The sequence below is a fragment of the Panonychus citri genome, unplaced genomic scaffold, assembly GCF_014898815.1.
Source record: "Panonychus citri isolate SS breed McGregor unplaced genomic scaffold, ASM1489881v1 Contig00068, whole genome shotgun sequence".
Lineage (NCBI taxonomy): Eukaryota > Metazoa > Arthropoda > Arachnida > Trombidiformes > Tetranychidae > Panonychus > Panonychus citri.
The window spans coordinates 414,123-437,867 of NW_026515473.1; the positions used below are offsets into that span (position 1 = coordinate 414,123).

General features: G+C 32.6%; 4 protein-coding genes across 6 annotated transcripts; 2 read left to right on the forward strand and 2 right to left on the reverse strand.

Annotated features, from left to right (window-relative positions):
* The first annotated feature begins 30 nt into the window (after positions 1 to 30).
* On the forward strand, positions 31 to 23,635 carry LOC128386320 (poly [ADP-ribose] polymerase 1-like). 2 transcript variants are annotated; one of them, XM_053345340.1, is made up of 4 exons: positions 31 to 120; positions 19,685 to 21,413; positions 21,693 to 22,956; positions 23,061 to 23,635. In XM_053345340.1, exons 2-4 carry the CDS (start codon positions 19,904 to 19,906, stop codon positions 23,314 to 23,316), a joined length of 3,030 nt encoding a protein of 1,009 aa, XP_053201315.1. In that variant the 5' UTR covers positions 31 to 120; positions 19,685 to 19,903; the 3' UTR covers positions 23,317 to 23,635. The 2 variants fall into 2 exon arrangements, with proteins under 2 accessions (XP_053201315.1, XP_053201316.1); XM_053345341.1 differs by lacking the exon at positions 31 to 120 and adding an exon at positions 19,292 to 19,432.
* LOC128386329 (uncharacterized) lies at positions 607 to 1,406 on the reverse strand. Its single transcript, XM_053345350.1, has 2 exons — positions 942 to 1,406; positions 607 to 863 (listed from the first exon to the last, which is right to left on the reverse strand). The coding sequence occupies exons 1-2, from the start codon at positions 1,275 to 1,277 to the stop codon at positions 717 to 719; spliced, it is 483 nt and encodes a 160-aa protein (XP_053201325.1). The 5' UTR covers positions 1,278 to 1,406; the 3' UTR covers positions 607 to 716.
* Positions 4,467 to 6,563, forward strand: LOC128386262 (probable G-protein coupled receptor Mth-like 1). The gene is given in 4 exon segments (XM_053345268.1): positions 4,467 to 4,658; positions 5,186 to 5,257; positions 5,327 to 5,416; positions 5,687 to 6,563. Coding segments are annotated over 4 exon segments (1,161 nt in total). The 3' UTR covers positions 6,494 to 6,563.
* On the reverse strand, positions 16,099 to 19,074 carry LOC128386324 (pre-mRNA 3' end processing protein WDR33-like). Of its 2 annotated transcripts, XM_053345345.1 has the most exons (4): positions 17,839 to 19,074; positions 17,634 to 17,744; positions 16,392 to 17,547; positions 16,099 to 16,288 (listed from the first exon to the last, which is right to left on the reverse strand). In XM_053345345.1, the coding sequence occupies exons 1-3, from the start codon at positions 18,876 to 18,878 to the stop codon at positions 16,425 to 16,427; spliced, it is 2,274 nt and encodes a 757-aa protein (XP_053201320.1). In that variant the 5' UTR covers positions 18,879 to 19,074; the 3' UTR covers positions 16,099 to 16,288; positions 16,392 to 16,424. The 2 variants fall into 2 exon arrangements, with proteins under 2 accessions (XP_053201320.1, XP_053201319.1); XM_053345344.1 differs by having other exon boundaries at positions 16,099 to 17,547.
* Positions 23,636 to 23,745: the final 110 nt, after the last annotated feature.

Genomic DNA, 23,745 nt, shown 5'->3' on the forward strand with positions numbered 1-23,745 from the left:
TGAATGGAAGCAAATTGAATGCGAAAAATTAATTAATCAGCATTTTCTTAATTGATTACATTAATTACATTACAATTCTCTTTCAATTAAATTCAACTCTTGACTTGAATTAATACTCAGGTGAGAAAAATTGTCTAGTGTTAACTTTTTTTCATGTGTAAATTTAAAAAATGAATCAAATTTTTATATAAACAATTTTCTCAAATTCAGATGAATAAAATTTTCAATTCAATCAACTGATTGTCCCTTTTTTTGTCTCTCTCAATGTTCAGCTGATTTTCGAGTCACAAAATCTTTAACTTAAATCAAAAAGTTTATATATTAGAAGATTTGACCTGATCGAAAAGTAAACTAAGTTCCGTCCGAGGAGAGGATGAATATTGATTAAATTGATAGTTCGAGTTTGAACCTTTCGAGATAAACTCTTGTGTTTGTTGATCGATTTCCAATGTAATTTTCGAATGGTCAATCGGTCAATTCAAAAGCATTCAATTGATTGATTATATGAGACTCGATAATTGATTTTACAATAAAAAATAACAATATTACTATTATTAGCGAAATTGAAAAAATGATTGAGAATCGTATGAATATATTGAACTATTGTTTAATTATTAATAACAGGGCTCAATTGTTATCTTATGAGTTCATCTCTTTTGACTAATTGTGAGTAAAACCAAATTAGTATCTTCCATATTAATATATTAATATTTAAATCATGATCGGTTTAATCCTGGTGCTGCTAATCCAAGGGATAACATCAATGTTGCCAGATTAGAAATGAATTCCGGTGTAATTAGACAAACTTTACCGAGTGAGAGGCCAATATCGCTTGGACCAAGTTGTTGTAGGAATATGTTAATCTTAATGAACAAATGAACAAAGTATTAATTACTGATGCATTTTCGCAATCATATTGTTAATATTAAAAAAAATCTTACCTCGATTTTTGCTTCTTTAGAATAATTTTTGAACGATAACCAATAAACATTTTGATAGCAATAACTTGCATGTCGATTAACGGAAACAAGATAATAAGTTATTTGGACTAAAGTAACAATTGACATAAACGCTCTTATGGCTATTTGAAAAGGATTTCCATTTATTTGTAGAATATCCTGAAAAACCATGAAGTTTTCCAAAAGAATGAAACAATAAAACCCTAAGATCGAAGGTGATAAGAAAGTGTCCAATCCAAGTGTCGATTTAGCTGCTAGTAAATGTAGATGACGAATCTCTCGAATCTGCTTGGCCGTTTCGGGATTTTGTAAGACCATTAACAGGAGATTCCTTATGATTTCAAAAGACACACAAGAATTGATACAGTTCGATATTATAAATTGTGTAAGTGTAAACCAACTTATAACTCCGAAAATGCTCAATAGAAACTCAAATAGATCGACAAATAATCCAACTGGATCATAAATATCAAAATTCGGCCCAGTTATAGTCAATGTTAAGACACCGACCAATTCAAATAGTAAGATACTTATATTGATGAAGTGACTGTAGAAACTCATCTCTTTAATGACCTCTAACGAAAGTTGATTATCCATTGATAAGATTTGCTGATTAACTTGAAGAAAGTGCTGATATTGAGATCGATTGAAGTGCATGAATATCATATTGAAGAACATGGCTAAACAAAAGAGTATATTTTTCATCTGCAAGAATTTATCTTGATTGATAAATGGATCTTTGATGTCAACAATGTGCTTAAAACTATTGATCAAATAAAATAAAGCGATGGTATAAACCAGAATCGAATGTAATATTTTACCGTTAGATGAGAAAATGATTGAATAAAAGTCATTTGGATTAGTTGATTTAAGCAAATTGGTTAACATTATCACAAATGTAATGTAAAAGGGTAATCTATTAATACACTACTAATTTGTACTTAAAGTGCTTCTCGATGCGTTCCATTCAATACATAAAGCAATAATAATAAATATCATCAAATGGTCAATTGGTCAAGTTAGAGAACTTCAATTGATTGATTACAAGAGACTCGATAATTTATTTTACAGTGTAAATGTTACAAATTGTGCTCTGCACAATATATTATAATACATAGAAAGGAAAATGAAAGAGAGAGAGAGAGAGAGAGAGAGAGAGAGAGAGAGAGAGAGAGAGTCAAAATAAGAATGAAATTTTCAACATAGTCATTTGATTGTCACTTTTTGTCTTTCTCAAGATTAAACTAATGATTTGATTAACTTTCTCATTGATTCATTGAAACAATTAATTGATTGCAATTTCAGAAAATGATAATTGTTTCGATAAAAAAAATATTCAAAGTTCTCCGGCCACAGGTCCGTTGTCTTTAAATGTTTGGAACACGATTAGTCCCAAGTGTCAAAAATGATCTGAAACTTATTTTTGAACCTATCTTAATATAGGCCAAATCATTGATTGAGCACTTTTCCATTTGGACAACAGTTTTACCGAAATGAGAGAGGGGCATTTGATCTTTGAGGGTTAATATCTCACAAAAAGTGTAAAAAGTTTCCGTAGACCACAAAAAACAACCTCAAGTCATTAATGGGTAATCTTAATTGTCTTAGTGTTTCTTTCAATTCAAAATCATGAAACTACTTTCCGTGGACCACGGAAAGTTTATCATCATCATAGGTACTAAACCGAAACCGACCGATTTCGCTCTAAAAATTTAAATTACCATGAACGTCAAACGTGATAAGATAATAATCAGGTAACAGACATAATCTTATCTGCTTGGTAGCTGATCTGATTCGATAATCAAAGCGTAACTTGGCGACACCATTTTTTGTTCCTTTTTTTGGAATGAAAAGTTGAGACTTTGCTTGTAGTGAAAACACTTTACTGTTTACCTTTCTTTTAACTGTTTATTTTCAAAAAGTAATGGTCTCTTCAATTTCCACAGTTGAAACCGACACTACAAGTGACAACAACAGCGCTGATATTCATATACCTACAAATTCAAGCCAGAGAGATATGAATCAAGAACCTCATAGTGAATCTTCAACATCCAATAGTAGTTCAAAGGTAAATTCGAGTGGTTCGAACGAACAATCAACATCATGTTTAGCAAATCGATCATCACATGAAACGGATAAAAACCAACTCGAAGATGAAGCTGATTTCGAAGGCTCAGTCTTTGGTTTTGATTACCAAAAGGTTAAAGTTCCATATGAGGACAGAGAGTCCATTTCGGCACTGTTCCGTGGCATAATTTCGTACGCACCGGACGAATCGAAACCCAAATTATTGAGATTTATTGATGAAGGAGCAAGAAAATTATTTGATGATTTCGAAAGTTTTCCTCCTTACAAATGATAAAAATGTATCTCTCTCTCTGTTTCTCTCTCTCTTTTCATTTTACTTTGTTTTCAATGACTTTATGATCAAGGAAAGATTAAAAGTTGATTGTTTCTTATGATTAATGATTACTCTTTATAATTTTTTATTCGTTAAAATATTTGATAGAGAAATATATTTCTCTATCAAGTGTATACACTTTTATTATTCTGGATGTCTCAATCCTGGTGCTGCAAATTCAAGAGATGAAACTAAAGTTATCAGATGAGAAATGAATTCTGGTATCCTTAAAGAGACTTTACCGAGTGCCAGTCCAATACAGTACATATAGTCCAATGCTGACCTTTCACCGATATACTCGAGGACTATGTAGATAGTATTGGAACTTCATAGAAAATGTATCCTCAACAAATAATTGTTTCTTAGAACTCGTTAGTTGTATTTATAATGGTAAAAATTGTTAACTTTTATTGAGAGTATACTTATGACATTCATTAAGCAATTAATAACTTTGATTAGATTTAGCTCGAAATTGTGAAAGTTGATCAATTCCCTGGTTTCATGAACGGAATCAGAATCATTTTAATGATAGTAAATCGATATGAAAATCAATTTATATCAGAACAAAAAATATAAAATAAATTAGAAAACTGAGACATAAACGATCAGTATTTGTATGAGTTGATTGAAAATGCAGTTCATTATATCGATAAGTAAATAGCATTGATTCGTACGACTAATCAATGAGAAATACAATTAAATCAAATTGATAGGACTTCGAGAGTAGTCTTGAGATACAAGTTTATAAAATGACGAAATTAATCATGAAAAAGTTAACTTATTGGATTAAGAAAAATGTATTTTCTTTTAACAAAACTGATTCTAAATATAATTATTCTGATTTAATTGCTGCTGCTGATAAACTTGAACTAATTGTTCAGTCAAAGTTTATAGTTAGAAAATCTGATTCTGATAAACATCACTGTTCCATGGGCTACATGTTATTGATCATTAATCTAATAGCTAATTGTCGCTGGTTAATTCTTGGACTAACAAACAATCAAACAATTCAATTGATTCTCGGCGATTATTTTGTATCATTCAATGAACGAGTCTTTCTTAATTGTATTTCCTTCTTTGGTGGTTTTGTCTTCATTGGATTAGCTATGTACAACTTATTTCTGATCAATTTCTTTGATCAATCTTTCGTCAATATCGTCGAGGATTATGTTCACGGTATTAGAACTTCAAAGAAACTTTTTTCTTTATCAGCTTATTACGAATCTCAACTTCGATATTGGTACATTTTTGGAACTAAATTTATTCCAATTTTCGCTTATTCTGCTTTAATGTTTTTCGTAATCAGTCATCTTCTAGTTATTATTACAGTGGCTCCCGATCTTAAGATATTTCTTATCTATTTGTTTCACATTACTGTCTTTTACTATTTGATACAATTCCCTCTATTCTCGGCAGTTTGGATAACTACTTATTTCTTAATTACTGTATTCTATGCATATTGTCAGTTATCTTCATACCTTAGTAGGTTCAATGCTACGTCTTTATTCACAAAGATTCAGAAAACTTTTCTCAATGATTTGGAAAAGTTCAACAATCTAATTGACTCCATTAACATTCAGATTCGCCTAGCGTTTCTGGCTCTTTACTCTTTTGTGACAGTTTTGATCGTTCTGATCATTTATTACGGTTCACAAAACTATTTCTCTAATCTTTGGGTAAATGTTATAATACGAGGAACTAGTGCTTGGTGTCTCTCATTCATGATGTTTTTCAATTATTATTGTTCTCTCATTTCTCATAAGGTCTTGTATTAAATTATCGATAATTTTTCATTTTCTAATTTATATCAACTTCTATATTACAGGGAAATCGAGTTCATTTAATGATTTACAATCTTTGTACTTTCAATGGTAATGATGTCCAACTCATGATTAAGGTAAATTTCGATTAATAGAACTTTAATTATGTGATAAATCATTCTAATACAATGTTAATTAATCAACAGAGACTTGGAATACTTGATCGATTGTCTTATCGAAACATTGGTATTTATTTGAATGGAACTATTTTGCTCTGTAATCATTTCACTCTATTGGTAAGTAATACAATGATGATCGTAACTCATATCAAGTGTTCAATAAAATCGATTCATCTACTGGCACTAAGATCAACGGAATATTGACCTGTTACGATGAAAAGCGACTTTATTATTCAGCACCGATGTACTCTAATTATATACAAGGAATTTTATCAATTGTCACTTCAATTTTATCAATACTTGGACTTTGTGGTTACCTTTTTGTGACCAGTTTAGTACCAAAGCTACGAAACCTTCGTGCTCGAATGGTAATGAGCTTATCGGCAGCTTGCCAATAATGTCGCGTTAATCTTTGGGTATTTAGCTCGACCTGCTTCCCCTCACCATGATGGAAGTACTTTCACCAATACTCGTGGGTCACTTTTCTGCATAGTGACTGGTATTAATATTCACTATTGGTACTTGGCCTCGTTTTCTTGGATGAACGTAATGGCCTACGATGCATGGAAATCATTCAAACGAACCCACGAACGATTATCTAATTCAATGGTTCACTTTCTTAAATACTCACTCTACTCGTGGTTAGTTCCAACAGTGATTGTCCTCATCTCGGTGGCAGTTGATCTCTCCAATCTACCGAATGAATAGCGTTCAATGTATGGACAACGAATCAGTTGGATAAGCACTCGACAGTCGCTTCTGACCTTTTTCGTGGCTCCCGTTTCCTTGATTATTATTGTCAATTTAATCTTTTTCTCCTTGACAACTTATTTTCTTCATCGAGCTAAACGATCAACTCGAATCGTAATCAATTCGAAATCGAGTCAAGAAAATTCTCAAAGTTATTCACTTTATGTTCGATTGGCGACATTAATGGGACTAACTTGGATCTTTTGGTTTTTCGCAGCATTTTCGGGTTTCAATAGTCTCTGGTATCTATTCATCCTCTTGAATGGACTACAGGGTGTTTTCATCTTCTTCTACTTTATCTGTAAGCCGGAAGTTTTTACAGCGTTTCGCGAACAGATCGGTTTCTACCTCCATGGACATGAAGTTGTCTCTCGAAACTCAACAAGTCGGACAACCGGAAGTATTTCACTTTTACCACAAACATCAGCAGCCACATTATTATAATCAAAGTTTGAATCTCATAAGAACAATGATTTCTTTTAATCTTAATGAACCTCAAATGAAATGTCTTAATTATTAACTAACACTAAGTTGTGTTATATTAATTCTTGAATCTCAAACAGGATAATCTTCTGTTTCTTGGTATGATTGTTAGCCCAGAAAAGAAAGGTTGTCGGTGATGATGTGCATGAGCACTGAATTGTAGCCATTAACCACAGTATTAGGTAATCACTTTTACTTCGCAGTCCTGGAGCTGCTAATCCAAGGGATAACAGTAAAGTTGCCAGGTTAGAAATGAATTCCGGAGTCATTAGACAAACTTTACCGAGTGATAGGCCGATATCACTGGGCTTAAGTCGTTGTAAGAATATGTTAATCTTAATGAGTGTACAGAACAGGATATTAATAACCGATAAATTTTCTCAATCAATATTGTTAATATTAAAATAAAACTTTACCTCAATTTTAGCATCTTGAGAATAATTTTTGAACGATAACCAATAAACATTTTGATAGCAACAACTTGCAAATCGATTAACTGAAACAAGATAATAAGTCAATTGGCATAAGGTGATAATAGAAATAAATGAACTAGTTATGAGTTGGATTGGACTGCCATTCGCCTCAATAATATCCAGAAAACACATGAAACTTTCCGAAAGAACAAAAAAGTAAAACCCTAAGATCGAAGGTGATAAGAAAGTGTCCAATCCAAGTGTCGATTTAGCTGCTAGTAAATGTAGATGACGAATCTCTCGAATCTGCTTAGCCGTTTCGGGATTTTGTAAGACCATTAACAGGAGATTCCTTATGATTTCAAAAGACACACAAGAATTGATACAGTTCGCTATAATAAACTGTGAAAAGAAGTACCAACTTATCACATGTAACAAGTTCATTATAAGATCAAAAGAGTAGTAAAATAATTTTATTGGATCATGAGTGCCAATAAGTGGACCAGTTATAGCTACTGCCAAGATACCGATCAATACAAATGTCAAGATACTTATATTGATAAAGCGACTGTAGAAACGCATCTCTTTAATGACCTCTAACGAAAGTTGATTATCCATTGATAAGATTTGCTGATTAACTTGAAGAAAGTGCTGATAATGAGATCGATTGAAGTGCATGAATATCATATTAAAAGCTATGGTAATGCAGAAGATTATATTTTTTATCTTCATGAATTTGTCATCAACGAATAATAGATCGTTAAAGATTTGGTTCAATCCATGGATTAAATATAAAAGAGCGATGGTATAAACCAGAATCGAGTGTAATATTTTACCGTTAGACGAGAAAATGATTGAATAAAAGTCATTTGGATTAGTTGATTTAAATTTGTTGGTGAACATTTTAAAGAAATGGCAAATTAAAATTTACTATTAATAATAAATTTAATACTAATAATCTACTGATTAAGTTCAACAGAGTAATAATCATGGAGTATAATCGAGTGGTCAATCGGTCAATGAAGCTCGAATTGAAGACAATTTATCGATTGCTTTGATAAGGTTCCATGATTGATTTCGCAGGAGTAAAGAAAAAATAACAATTATTGCTCTTTGTGTAAATCGAAAACGATCAATTGTATTAACAATAGTTTGATGATTAGTTTCCATGTTAATCAGAATTTTGAATAATCGAAATAAATAAATTAATCAATTCTATGGAAAGCTAATATTTGATTGGAAAGGAATCGATATTTGTTTTAAATGAATCGAGAGAAGTGAAAATTGATTCAGTTCTAGAAAAATAGAGAGAAAAACTCAATAATTTAAACTTTTTTCCGTCAACAAGTAGATCAACTCATTGATTGTTCTGTATCAATAGTGAGAACTATTAAATTATACGATTTTTGCGATGATTGAAACAAAGAAAATTTCGTATTTCAAGCATAAATTGTGTGGATTAATCTCTTTCAATAATTACAGTTATACTACGACCGATTTAATTACCGCTCATGATAAGTTACAATCGGTTGAACGTTCAAAGTTTATTATTAAAAAATCAAATTCTAATAAACATCAACGAAAAGTTTGTTATAGATTATTGGTGATTTGTTTGATTTTTAATTTTCGTTGGCTGATTCTTGGCCTAACAAACAACGAAACAGTCAAATCAATTCTGGGCGATTATTTTGTATCATTTAATGAACGAGCTTTGCTCAACTGTATGGTCTTCATTAGCTTAACCTTAATCTGTGGATTAAACATTTACAATATTATTCTGGTCAATTTTATGGATCGACCTTTCACCGATATACTCGAAGACTATGTCGATAGTATTAGAACTTCAAAGAAAATTTTTCCTCTAACAAACTATTACGAGTTGTTACTTCGAACTTGTTATATACGAGCGATCAAATTTTTTCCAATCGTTACCCTGGGGATTTTATTTTTCTTTGCTACAATTCACCTTTCTATCGCAATCTCAGTGTCCACCGATTTTTGGACATTATCTATTCGATCGATGTTTATTTTCTTATCGTTCTATTTTCTCCAGTACAGTTTATTCAGCGCATTTTGGATCATGATTCACTTTTTCATCGTCGTACTATTTACTTATTGTCAGTTATCTTCGTTTTCTCTTTATAATCCATTAGACTTTTCGTCGATAGTTACAAAGGTTCAGAAAAATTTTCTCGTTGATTTACAAAAGTTCAACAATCTAATTGATTCAGTTAACAATCAGATTAGTTTAGTTTTCCTGGTTCTTTATTCTTGTGGAACAATTTTCTTGGTTCTCATCGTTTATTACAGTTCACAGAATTATTTCTCGAATATTTGGATGAATGTTCTACTTCGAGGCTACAGTTTTTTATTCTTCGCATTGATGGCTTTTTACAATTGTTTTGCTTCATTAATTTCTTACAAGGTTTGTATTGATTAGCGTTCGAAATTTGATTGATTATGATGAATCAATAGACTTAAGTATTTAGGAATATTCTATGATTGATTTGATCATTTACAGGGAATACGAGTCCATCTGATGATTTATGGTCTTTCTATTCACGATAAAGACGATGTTCACCTAATGCTTAAGGTAATTCCAAGTTGCATTTCTATTCAAAGATAATTATACTAATCGGAGTGAAAATTTCCACTGAAAAATAATAGAAATTAGAAATCTTGGATCGATTATCTTTTCGAAAAATTGGTTTTTATGTTAATAATTGTATCTTGGTTTCTAATCGTTTCACTCTAATTGTAAGTATCACACCGAATCAATCGAAATAATCATGAGGGATTTTAATTGTTCACTATTCTTGATCAGGTTTTACTGGAATGCGCTGGGCTATACTTACTTATGTACGCAAATATGAATAGATTAAAGATATGATTATTAGTTTAGGAACCTTCGAGGTTTCTTTAAGAACAGTTCCAATTTCTGATGGAAAAGTTGTACATCTATAATGGTAAAAATTGTTAACTTGTGTTGAGACTATTTTTCCTTCACTTGTGACATCCAATAAGCAGAAAAGTTCAGCTCGAAATTGTTGAAATTTGATCAATTCCCTGGTTTCATTAACGAAATCAGAATGATTTTAATGATAGTAAATCGATATAAAATCAATTTATATAAGAACAAAAAAAAACAATTAGAAAACTGAGCCATAAACGATCTGTATTTGTATGAGTTGATTAAAAACGATTAAAAATAAAGTTCATCATATCGATGAGTAAATAGCATTGATTTGAACGACTAATCAATGAGAAAAACAATCAAATCAAATTCATTAGACTTCAAGAGTAGTCTTGAGATACAAGTTTATAAAATGACGAAATTAATCATGAATAAGTTAACTTATTGGATTAAGAAAAATGTATTTTCTTTTAAAAAATCTGATTCTAAATATAATTATTCTGATTTAATTGCTGCTGCTGATAAACTTGAACTAATTGTTCAGTCAAAGTTTATAGTTAAGAAATCCGATTCTGATAAACATCACCGTTCCATGGGCTACATGTTATTGATCATTAATCTAATAGCTAATTGTCGCTGGTTAATTCTTGGACTAACAAATAATCAAACAATTCAATTGATTCTCGGCGATTATTTTGTATCATTCAATGAACGAGTCTTTCTTAATTGTATTTCCTTCTTTGGTGGTTTTGTCTTCATTGGATTAGCTATGTACAACTTATTTCTGATCAATTTCTTTGATCAATCTTTCGTCAATATCGTCGAGGATTATGTTCACGGTATTAGAACTTCAAAGAAACTTTTTTCTTTATCAGCTTATTACGAATCTCAACTTCGATATTGGTACATTTTTGGAACTAAATTTATTCCAATTTTCGCTTATTCTGCTTTAATGTTTTTCGTAATCAGTCATCTTCTAGTTATTATTACAGTGGCTCCCGATCTTAAGATATTTCTTATCTATTTGATTCACATTACTATCTTTTACTATTTGATACAATTCCCTCTATTCTTGGCAGTTTGGATAACTACCTATTTCTTAATTACTGTATTCTATGCATATTGTCAGTTATCTTCATACCTTAGTAGGTTCAATGCTACGTCTTTATTCACAAAGATTCAGAAAACTTTTCTCAATGATTTGGAAAAGTTCAACAATCTAATTGACTCCATTAACATTCAGATTCGCCTAGCGTTTCTGGCTCTTTACTCTTTTGTGACAGTTTTGATCGTTCTGATCATTTATTACGGTTCACAAAACTATTTCTCTAATCTTTGGGTAAATGTTATAATACGAGGAACTAGTGCTTGGTGTCTCTCATTCATGATGTTTTTCAATTATTATTGTTCTCTCATTTCTCATAAGGTCTTGTATTAAATTATCGATAATTTTTCATTTTCTAATTTATATCAACTTCTATATTACAGGGAAATCGAGTTCATTTAATGATTTACAAGCTTTGTACTTTCAATGGTAATGATGTCCAACTCATGATTAAGGTAAATTTCGATTAATAGAACTTTAATTATGTGATAAATCATTCTAATACAATGTTAATTAATCAACAGAGACTTGGAATACTTGATCGATTGTCTTATCGAAACATTGGTATTTATTTGAATGGAACTATTCTGCTCTGTAATCATTTCACTCTATTGGTAAGTACAATGATCATTGATAAAATATTGATGAAAATCTTAATTTTTTTCCACTTTCATGATTAGTTTACTCTAGAATGTGCTGGATTATATTTATTAATGTACTCGAATTTAAATAGACGTTCAGTATATCAATAGAACTGAATGGATACACGAGTAGCTTGATTATTTTGAGTAATTAATGTACTTTTAAGAAAAATCCATTTTGCTTGAATATCCAAGAGTTCATATATAAAATCTCATGGAAAACCTTTGATTCTCGATATATTGAGACAAATGTCCGTAGTAGTTAATGCCCAGATCAATGGAAAAGTAAATTTAATATAATTTTGTAAAATATAAAAATTAGGCAGTTGAATGTGATATTAATTATTTCATCAATCCTGCAACTCATACAACAACTTATACCTCCCAGGGTTCCGTTACTTTGAGGCTGGATTGTTTGAGATTAGTTTTAAATGCATCGAACTACATTGTCCAATTCAATGGATAAGTTTTACTCAAAAAAATTCTTTCTAAGCAGCCCTTTTAGCTCGACCTGCTTCCCCTCACCATGATGGAAGTACTTTTACCAATACTCGTGGGTCACTTTTCTGCATAGTGACTGGTATTAATATTCACTATTGGTACTTGGCCTCGTTCTCTTGGATGAATGTTATGGCCTACGATGCATGGAAATCATTCAAACGAACCCACGAACGATTGTCTAATTCAATGGTTCACTTTCTTAAATACTCACTCTACTCTTGGTTAGTTCCAGCGGTGATTGTCCTCATCTCGGTGGCAGTTGATCTCTCCAATCTACCGAATGAATATCGTCCAATGTATGGACAACGAATCTGTTGGATAAGCACTCGACAGTCGCTTCTGACCTTTTTCGTGGCTCCCGTTTCCTTGATTATTTCTACCTCCATAGACTTTTTCTTCATCGAGCTAAATGATCTCGAATCAATCAACAACGGAAGAAAATTCTCAAAGTTATTCTTTATGTTCATTAGCACATTAATATAACCATCATTAGTTTGAATCTTTCGGGCAATGATCTCTGGTATTTCATCTCTTAATGAACTCAAATGTTTTCATCTTCTTCTATTTATCTAAATTTTAAATTGTGAACAATCGGTTTCTAATATGGAAAATTGTCTTCAACCAATTAAATCGAATTAGTTTTTTTTATTTATATTCACATTATTATAATCAAAGTTTGAATCTCATAAGAACAATGATTTCTTTTAATCTTAATGAACCTCAAATGAAAAGTCTTAATTATTAACTAACCATAAATTGTGTAAATAATAAGAAAAATGTAAAATTAAATAATTAATTTTCTTTATTTTTTTGAGGATTCATTTAAAATACAGAATATGTCCACTAAAAGATATTGTTTGATTTGATCAGTGTTTCTTTGGGTGTTCATCCAGAAAATCATAAATTTCAAACAATTGTCTTCAGGATGATGAGGTACATTTGAATAATGTTTATGATAACGATAATCATTATCACCTCTATGCATGTCATCGCGTCTCATATGAGGAGGCATTGGAGGTGGACCAGGAGGTTATGGATAAGGTGGTCTCATTGGAGGACCATGAATATATGGAGGTCGGTTTGGTGGTAAATTTTAATTTAGGTCCATGTGATGGTGATGTCGATGATCAGGATTATATTGTTCATCCATCTCACTCGATGAAAGTATCACAGGTCGACATTTCTTCTCAGACCATTGATTAGCGAAATCTTTGGAATGGGTTTGGAGAATGGAACTTTTCGCTGTTGCTCACCTTCCTCTTCCAATTTTGATTCAGCAGATGAGAAGATCTCAACAGTCGATTTATTTAAAGCCATTCCAGGAAAAACATCCTCACTTCCTCCTTTAGAAATACCCGGTATGGAGTCAAAAAGTTCCATTTCACAATATTCAGATTCTTGCGTTTTCGTTGTGTTGAGATTATATTTATCCACCATCCTATCACCAGGCCGATTTCTTGTCCAAATTTACAAGAATGATCATTAGATCCAGAGGCTAAAATATGACCTAAAGGATGCCAACTTAGCGACCATACAACAGAATCATGAGCTGACTCCATTCCACCAATTTCTTTATCAACCCCCACTTCCCAAAATAAAATGGATCCATCCGATCCACCGCTAGCGAAAAGAGATTCAAATTGAAGTTCACCATCATTAACAACGATTCTTAAAAGTTCAGTTATCAAATTGATTTAGTGAATATTCATGTTAGCTTATTAGTTTGTTTTAAAACTCTCTATATGATCCAAATGATTTTCAGTCTTATTAAAACTCATAAAAATCGATAATCTTTTTGAAACATTGGTTTCAATATTTATACAATAATCTCTTGACTATTGTACTGAAAATTAAAGTTTTAATTTAATTGTCGACGAATTATGGTGACTTTTCATGTATTCTATTCCCATTTACTCAATTTACCTCAATCTTTTTCTTTTTGCCGATTGTTCTGATCATATTAGTTAAAATGAGTTAACCTAATTCCTGAATTGATCGAGCTATCTGACAATCGTCAAGAGATTAGTGTAATTTTATTTGAGTCTCTAATCGATTCTCTTTAATTGTGAGCAGTCAATTAATCAGTAAAACAATCAAATACTTAGACATTGATAGTATTAATAGTTAAGATGAAATTCTGAAATCTAGTTAATATTTCAGTTGGAATTGCTCATAGAAATATCCAGTTACTGCCTCGAAAATCATGAACCTGAGTAATTTGTTTTCTTTCACCAAACCTAATCGCAATTATAATGACTCTGATTTAATTGTTGCTCATGATAAACTTGAACTAATTGTACGATCAAAGTTCATCACTAAAAAATTGGATACCAATAAATATGAACGCTCCCTAAGCACCATCATATTAGCCGTTAATTTATTATACAATTCACGTTGGTTAATTCTTGGGTTAACAAACAATCAAACAATTCAATTGATTCTCGGTGATTATTTTGCCTCATTTAATGAACGAGCTTTTCTTAATTCTATTTGCTTCTTTGCCGGTGTACTTGTGATTGGATTGCAAGTTTATTACTTTTTTCTGGTCAGTTTTTTGATCGTCCTTTTATCAATGTAATCGATGAATACATTGAGTGTATTAGAACTTCAAAGAAACTTTTTTCGTTGTCACCATACTACGAATCTTTATTTCGAACCTGGTACATTTCTGCAGCCAAATTCATTCCAATTTTCAGTTACAATGCCACAATATTTTTCGTCATTACTCACCTTCTAATCGCCGTCACCGTGGCCGTCGATTTGACGACATTACTATTGTATGTTATCATAATTTTCTCATTTTACTATTTGATACATTTCCCTTTATTCGTGGCAGTTTGGTTGACTGTTAATTTCTTGATTTTCGTATTGCTTGCATATTCCCAGTTATCATCATATATTTGTAAATCTAATGTTTCATTGACATTAAGCAAGTCCGAGAAAAGTTTTCTCGTTGATTTACAAAAGTTCAACAATCTAATTGATTCGGTTAACATGCAACTTCGTATAGTTTTTCTGGCTCTCTATTCTTGTATAACATTTTCGTTTGTTCTGGTTATCTATTATGGTTCACAGAACCATTTCTCCAACTTTTGGATAAACTTTCTATTACGAGGAACAAGCGCTTTCTGTATAATATTCATGATTTCCTTTCATTTCTGCTGCTCTCTCATTTCTCATAAGGTATTGATTGATTAATAGATTATCGATAATTTGTCTCATCCGTATCAGTTTATATTACAGGGAATGAGAGTTCATCTAATGATTTACAGTCTTAGTACTTTCAATGGTAATGATGTTCACCTCATGCTCAAGGTAAAGTCTAATGAATATAATGATTAGAACTTTAATCTTAAAATAATAACATGAACATTTCAATTTCATATGATAGAGGTTAGAAATCTTGGATCGATTGTACTGTCGAGGTATTGGTGTTTATATGAATAACGATGTTTTGATCTGTAATCGTTTCACTCTATTAGTAAGTATTAATAGAACGCTCGTTTAATACAATTCGTATAAATCGTTGATCAGTGCGAATCTTAATTTTTTTCATTTTCTTAATCAGTTAGGATTAGAATGTGCTGGATTATACTTACTGCTTTACGCGAATCTGAATAGATAATAATTGATCTCACTCATGGAGAAAAGTTTCAAGTTTATGAATTCGCGATTAATGTCCAACGTTCACTCACAAGTAATTACAATTTTCTAATTGTTGAGTAAAATTGTAGTCGGAAAATGTTTTCATATGAAAGTTTAATTGAATTAATTGAGTTAATTAATTGTCGAAAGTTAATTATCATCAAATTTTATCCTCATCGAATTCAAATGAAACGTAAATTTATCGTCATGAATTGACTAATAACAAGTTCTAGTTGCTTAATTATAAGATAACCAAATTAAGAGAGAAAGATTTGTCATTGAAAATCTGAGTATGAGAACCAACATTTTAATTGTTCAAAATCAATCAATGAAATAAATCGAATTGATTAAATTGCTGTTAATAAATCTTTAATGTGAATAACAAAGGAGTATATTCATTTGTCGTAGAAAAATGTAAACACATATTAAGTGTGATCATTAGATCGAGAGGCTAATATGTGACCTAATTGATTCCAACTCAATGGCCAAATAACAGAATCATGAGTTAACTTCATTCCATCAACTTCCTCTTCCGTTCTGAAAATATAACAAAAAAAAATCTCAAGTTATATAAAAGTCCATGTGATAATAACGATAGACAAAATTTTGTTGAAAATCTTTAAATTAGATTAGATTTTACATTTTATTTAAATGGCGAGTGAGAGAATCAATTTCAATGATGAGCTTGTCTATGATGATCACCTTGCCTATCCCAGTCCCATCTTTGATCATTTGGTGGACCACCGCCTCTCATATCTCGTCTCCATCTGACATCATTTTGTGGATAATTTGGTCTCCAATGATATTCATCAGGAGGAGGAGGTGGACGTCTCCAGGGTGGCTCACAGCCAGGACCTCGAGGTTCGTAGTTGTGCCTCCTAAAATCTTCATCACGTCCACGATTATAATCATCTTCTCTCCAACGCATATCACGTCTATGATAATCTGGCCCGGGCATATCGTTGTACATGTTACCTCCACTGCCCATTGGTGGGGGTGAATGAGATGGCGGGTGTTGATTTCTATGAGAAAACTTGTCTTTAGGATGATGGGGAGGCATCGAGTGAGGAGGAGGCATTTGATGATAACGTTCATTATGCATATTGTAATGATAATCATTACCTCCTCGAGGCATATCATCACGTCTCATGTGAGGAGGCATTGATGGTGGACCTCCAGGGGGCATATTGGGTCCACTTGGTCCTGGACCGTGCATTGGACCATGAACAGGTGGACCACCATAGCCCATAGGTCCATCCATGGGATGATCCATTGGATGTAAAGGTGGACCAGGAGGATATTGATGAGGTGGTCCCATTGGTGGAGGTCCATGGATGTATGGAGGTCCATTTGGAGGTTGGTTTGGTGGTAAATGATTAGGTTGTTGAGATGAATTTGAGTTCATGTGATGAGGATGATGATGATCAGGATTATATTGTCTATCAATTTCATTTGATGGAGCTATCACAGAATGAGATTTCCTATCAGACCATTGATTAGCAAACTCTTTTGGAACAGGTTTAGAGAATGGAACTTTTCTTTGATTTTGTTGTTCACCTCCTTCTTCTGATTTATTTTCACTATTTGATTCAACAGGTAAACCGAGACCTGGGATAGATTTGCCAGCAACCATTTCTTCCGGGAAAATATCTTCCTCATTCTCTCCTCTAGTAATACCCGGTATAGAGGGAAAAGGTTCAACTTCATCATATTCGACTTCTTCTTGTCCTTTCATTATATTAAGATTATACTTATCACCCATTCTATCACCAGGACGATTTCTTGTCCAAAATTTACTGAAATCGAAAAACAAAGTAAATTGAGATGAGAAAGAGTAAATTGTTATTGTCAGAAAGAGACAAAGATAAATGTAAACACTTACCAAGTGTGATCATTAGATCCAGAGGCTAAGATGTGACCTAAAGGATGCCAACTTAATGACCATACAACAGAATCATGAGCTAATTCCATTCCACCAACTTCTTTTTCAGTTCTAAAAATATGACATAAGAAATTCGTGTTAAAAAATAGTCAACAAGATGATACATTTATCGACCTACAACTCGCAGAAAGAGTTTACCACTTACCCTACGAGCCAGAATAAAATGGATCCATCTGATCCACCGCTAGCGAAAAGAGATTCGTGGACTGGATGCCAAGCTAAGCAACAAGCTTCCTTTTTATGGCCTCTGAAAACTTGCATTTCCGTTGTTACATTTCTAATATCGAAAATTTTGATCAAATGATCTCGTGAAGCGGTTAGAAGCCAATTTCCATTTTGGTTCCATTTCACGTCCATCACTGTACTTTTATGAGCATGTATGGTCGCTAAATTGGTTCCACTTCTCGAATCCCATAGTTTAATTGGTTGTTGACTATCTTTGCTGCCTGAAACAATTAGATCATATTCTGGATGCCAATCGACAGCTTTCACATCAGATCCATGTCCTCGAAGGGTTCGATCTTCAATACAATTGAAAAAGTCCCATATCTTTATGGTTCCATCATCTGAACAAGTTGCAAATTTATTTCCCGATGGACTCATTGAAACACCTCTAATTGGATCATCATGAGCGTGAAACATTTTAACATTGTTCATGTTACTCTGCCAATATTTGACATTACCAGATTGATCAGCAGTTACCATCCACATATCATTTGAAGACCAAACCATTGCTCGAACAGCGGAATCATGAGCTTGTAAAATTGTCTCAAAATTAAATGTTAACCCATTCCAAAGGGTAAATTCACCACTTGAGGCACCAGTTACTAAACGTCGACCTTCAGGTGTCCAAAGAACACAAAATATTGGACATCTCATTTTATTAGTTGATGTACGAACAAATTTAGTTGTAACACAATTAACCGGATTATCAACAAAAGACATCGGAGGTAATAATTGAGGATAATAACCATAATCAGGTTGAATGGCTCTCCTATCATAATGATTTTTAGTCCAGATTTTTGTTTCAAGCATATTTACAATCGAGGTATTATAATCAACTGTTTTTCTGGCAATAGCTTTTCTCAATCGTTTACCATCAAATTCAGTTGCCTGATAAATGGGTGGTCGAGGTTGAAACGGCGGATGACCACCTTTACCCTCTTTTGGGGTCCAATTGGACATTTTGAACAGTCCAAATGATAAAACAAAAGTCCAAGAAGAACACGGAACAAGATAAATGGTAAGATTACATCAAGAAAAATTCAAAACAAAAGCGAATAGATGAAGAAGAAAACCAAAAATGAAAGAAAAAGAGAATCACAAATAAAAGAAAATGAAATAGAAAATGTATCCAAGCAACTAAAGAACAACCAATCAGGAGAAAAAAGCAAAGGAAAAGAATCAAAGTTAATCACAATTATCTCTTTAAATTGTTACACCAATTAACCAGAATTGATTACGTTAAATTGTTTAATCATTTAACTCAAAGTAAAACTAAAGTAACAATTAATTAAAGAGGAAGAATTAAAAACAATTGAATTGAAAATCACAGAAAAATGAACAATCCAAATGGCGGTTCAATCATAACAAACTAACCAAAGCTCCACCTATGGTATTGAATGGAAGCAAATTGAATGCGAAAAATTAATTAATCAGCATTTTCTTAATTGATTACATTAATTACATTACAATTCTCTTTCAATTAAATTCAACTCTTGACTTGAACTAATACTCAGGTGAGAAAATTTGTCTAGTGTTAACTTTTTTCTATTCTTTCTTTGTAAACGAACTGAGTAACTAACAATTTCCAATACAATGGATCCATTGGTTCACTTGATCAGTTTTGTTTGTTTTTAATTTTCTCTGACAATTTACTCTTGATTATCAATTAAGTGATTAGAAATTTTATTTCTATCAATTGATTTTGATTAATAATATTTCTCTTGATTAGCTGTTTAATTGTTTTTTTTCTATTCGTTTTCCTTCAGATGAATTTTGATTCTTTGAAAAATTGCGCTTCGATTTAAATTTCTTAGGCCCTGCTGACTAAGAATCCATGATGTCTTAAAACTTACCGGTTACTTTTTGAATTTTCCTTCATTTGTTTTGGTTCATCTTTTTCTTTCATTTTCTTTTGTGAATTATTTTGTTAATTTAATTGATTTGATTGTTTCATCTGTTAGTGTTTGGTGTGTGTTTGTGTCAACATGGGTGACGAACCAAGTACCAGTTTAAGAGTTGATCAACCCTACAGGTGTGAATATGCTAAAAGTGCTCGAGCTTCTTGCCGCAGTTGTAAAGGGAAAATCATTAAGGATGAATTACGATTGGCAAGAATGGTTAAAATGCCTGCTTTTGATGGAGTTTCACCACATTGGTATCATTTTGATTGTTTTTTTGAGAAAAATCGTCCCAAGTCAACTGGTGACATGGCTCATTTTTCTAATCTACGGTTTGAAGATCAGAAGAAAATCGAAGCCAAGATTGGCAATGCTTCGGGTGCCACCGCCTGTTTATCTGATTTTGGTGTTGAATATTCGAAATCTGGTAAAGCAGCTTGTGTACTTTGTGAGTCTAAAATTTCACTCAATGAAGTCCGAATCTCAAAAACTGATGAAGAATCTGATGCTGCCGTGAGACTTGGTCGAGCTTTACCAAGATTTTTCCATGTTGATTGTTTTGTCTCCGCTCGACAAGAGTTGGGTTTCTTTGATTCTGCTGATAAGTTACCTAATTTTGATGGACTTGAGGCCTCTGATCGACAAATACTCAAGAAAAAGTTACCCAAATTAAGTGGAACCAAACGAAAAGTGGCAGCTGAAACTAATGGCACTAAAGGCCAAAGTGAGCCTAAGAAAAGTAAAGTTGACAAAGTGGACAAAGAACTAGAAAAATCACTTCAAGAACAATCAAATCTGTTGTACAAATACATCGATCAATTGAAAACATTGAAAGCCAATGAGCTCGATGTTCTACTTTTGCACAATAATTATGATCCACCAAAAGATAGAGGACGAAAAGCAGAAGTTGTTGCTGACGCAATGGCGTTTGGTGCCTTAAGTAAATGTCCTGAGTGTAAAACTGGTCAGCTGTATTTCCGTATTGCTGGTTACATTTGCAGTGGAATGGTTTCTGATTGTGTCAAGTGTGTCTACGAAACTGTTAAACCAGCTCGTAAACCATTCAAAGTGCCTACTGAATACAAAGAAATCTACGAATTTTTGGCTAAATACAAGTATAAACCTCGAGTCCGAGTTATGGGTAAAGTTCAAGGGCCAGTCGATGCAGTGGACATAGCTAAAGTGGCATCATCATCAAATGGAAATGATAATGAAAGTGAACATAAAATTGATCCATCGAAGCCGTTAAAAGATCATAAGATCGTCATATTTGGCAAACTCGGTAAACCATTGAAAGACTACAAGAAAGCAATTACAGATTTGGGTGGTTCAGTTGTTACCAATTTCGATCGAACAGTTTTATTCGGTATCACCAATGACAAAGAAATCGATAAAGGATCGGATAAGGTTGAACAATCTGAACAGAATAACGTGATCCTGGTTAACGAGAAAGTGATCGAGGAAATGAAGAAAGCAAATATTGAAGATATTCCATCGGTTATTGTCAAGCATGGATTAAGTGAATGGGGAGCTCAAGATGTTGCTAAAAGATTCGTTAATCTGGTCAACAAGAGTAAAGTTAAATCATTTAAATCAGGTAATTGTTGTTTTCCTTTTCCTCCTGTTCCAATTGTACTTTTATATTCCTTGCATGATATACCGCCAAGTATCATGAGTTAATCCATACATGGTCACTAACATGCTAAGAATAACAATTTGTTTATCTCTTGATATTCTGCAGCCAGAATATTAGATGAAAATCAGATGCCCATTAATTTGAATAAGAATTTATTTATTTCGCCAAAATATTAATAAGATTTTCTCTTTATTAATTGACTTGATTATTTGGGTTACATTTGATTGTTTTTAACTTTAGGAAGCGGATCAAAATCTAAATCAGCTGCTTTCCCTGAGCGACAGAAAATGGTGATTAAGGATGGTACAGTAGTCGACCCACAATCGGAGCTCGAAGAAATCGCAATTGTCTACAAGGAAGGTGATAAAATCTACTCTGAGGTTCTCAATAAGGTTGATTTACAAGCTAACAAAAATTCATATTACAAACTTCAACTGCTCAAAGATGAGAATAGAAAGAATCGCTTCTGGGTCTTTACTTCCTGGGGTCGAGTTGGTACTGATATCGGTGGAACCAAAACTTATTCATTCAGTAAATTGGAAGATGCTCGATTCAAGTTCGAGGAGATTTTCTTTGATAAAACAGGACAACAATATTGCAATCGTCGTAACATGACTCGAAAGGCTTCATTTTATTATCCTCTGGAGGTTAGTTATGCTGTCGATGGAGATAGAGGTGTGAAAATGGAGATTGGTAAATCAGAATTACCTCCGGCTCTTCAAAGATTGGTCATGATGCTTTTTGATGTTCAATTGATGGAGAAAGAGATGAAAGAATTTGAATTGGATATGACGAAAATGCCTCTCGGAAAATTATCCAAGAAACAGATTCTCTCAGCTTATAATGTTCTATCGGAAATCAGCCGATTGGTTGACGATGATTCCAAAAAAGCATCGGCTAAATTGGTCAGTCAATGTGAAGGATTTTACACTCTTATTCCACACACTTTCGAAAATGACAAACCTCCTCTCATTAGAACCAGCAAAGAGGTTGAAAGAAAGAGAGAAATGCTCGACGCTCTCATGGAAATGGAAATTGCTTGTGAACTTATTACCTCTGTTAAGAGTGAGGATTCTACTGATGATCCAATTAAACAGCATTACCTCAAATTGGGAACTGATTTATCTGTTCTTGATACCAAAGAACCAGAATACAAACTGATTGATGAATATTTGGTCAATACTCATGCTAAAACTCACGCAGTTAAATTGAAGATTAAGGAAGCATTTAAGGTTCGTCGACATGGTGAAGAGGAGAGATACAAAAAGTACACTGGTCTCAACAACAAGATGCTTCTCTGGCATGGATCTCGAATTACTAATTTCGCCAGCATCTTATCTCAAGGTCTCAGAATCGCTCCACCAGAAGCACCAGTTACTGGTTACATGTTTGGAAAGGGTGTTTACTTTGCCGATATGGCCACTAAAAGTGCCAACTATTGTCATCCACAAAGTAACAACAACACTGGTATACTTGCCTTATGTGAAGTGGCACTTGGTGAAATGTAAGTTCTGATTGAATAGAAATAATTTCTACTTGATTGTCAATACAATTACAATTAGAGTCTTGAATTATTTATTTACTTTTTCTTTTCTTTCTTTTCTTTAGGCTGGAACTTACTCAAGCTGATTTCATCACTGATCTTCCAAAAGGAAAACACAGTGTTAAGGGTGTCGGTAAAACGGCTCCAGACCCAAAGAAGTCTAAAACTATCGATGAAGGTGTTATCGTTCCTTGTGGACCTGGAAAACCAACCGGCGTTAAAGACACTTCTTTACTTTACAATGAATTCATTGTCTATGATGTGAACCAAATAAAAATTCGATATCTATTGATGGTCGAATTTGATAACAAACTATTCTAAACTCAAGATCACCACCGTAACTGACCGAAAGAAAAACGGGTTTTCTTAAATTGATGCATCACATATTTCATATAAAACTCAAATCTCTTCATTGTCATATTCTGACTTAATCCAAAGAGTTTTCTCTGCATTTAAATAACTTAAATCACTTCAAGAAAAACAAACAAATGCCTTAACTTGTGTTCACGTTCAAATTTAATTTGATTCTTATTAACGATTTGCTTAGAATTTTTTTCTTTTCTTTTTTCTCTTTACTTTTGATATTTTGTTTTGCATTCATTTTCGTCTTTTATTAAAATTATTTCAGTTTTCCTCATTATTCACAATAACTTTCATTTATTATCGGTTTTACTGAGAAAATTGAGTTGATTCATCTATTTAAATTCGCGTACATGAGTAGGTATAATCCAATACACTCCATAAAGAACT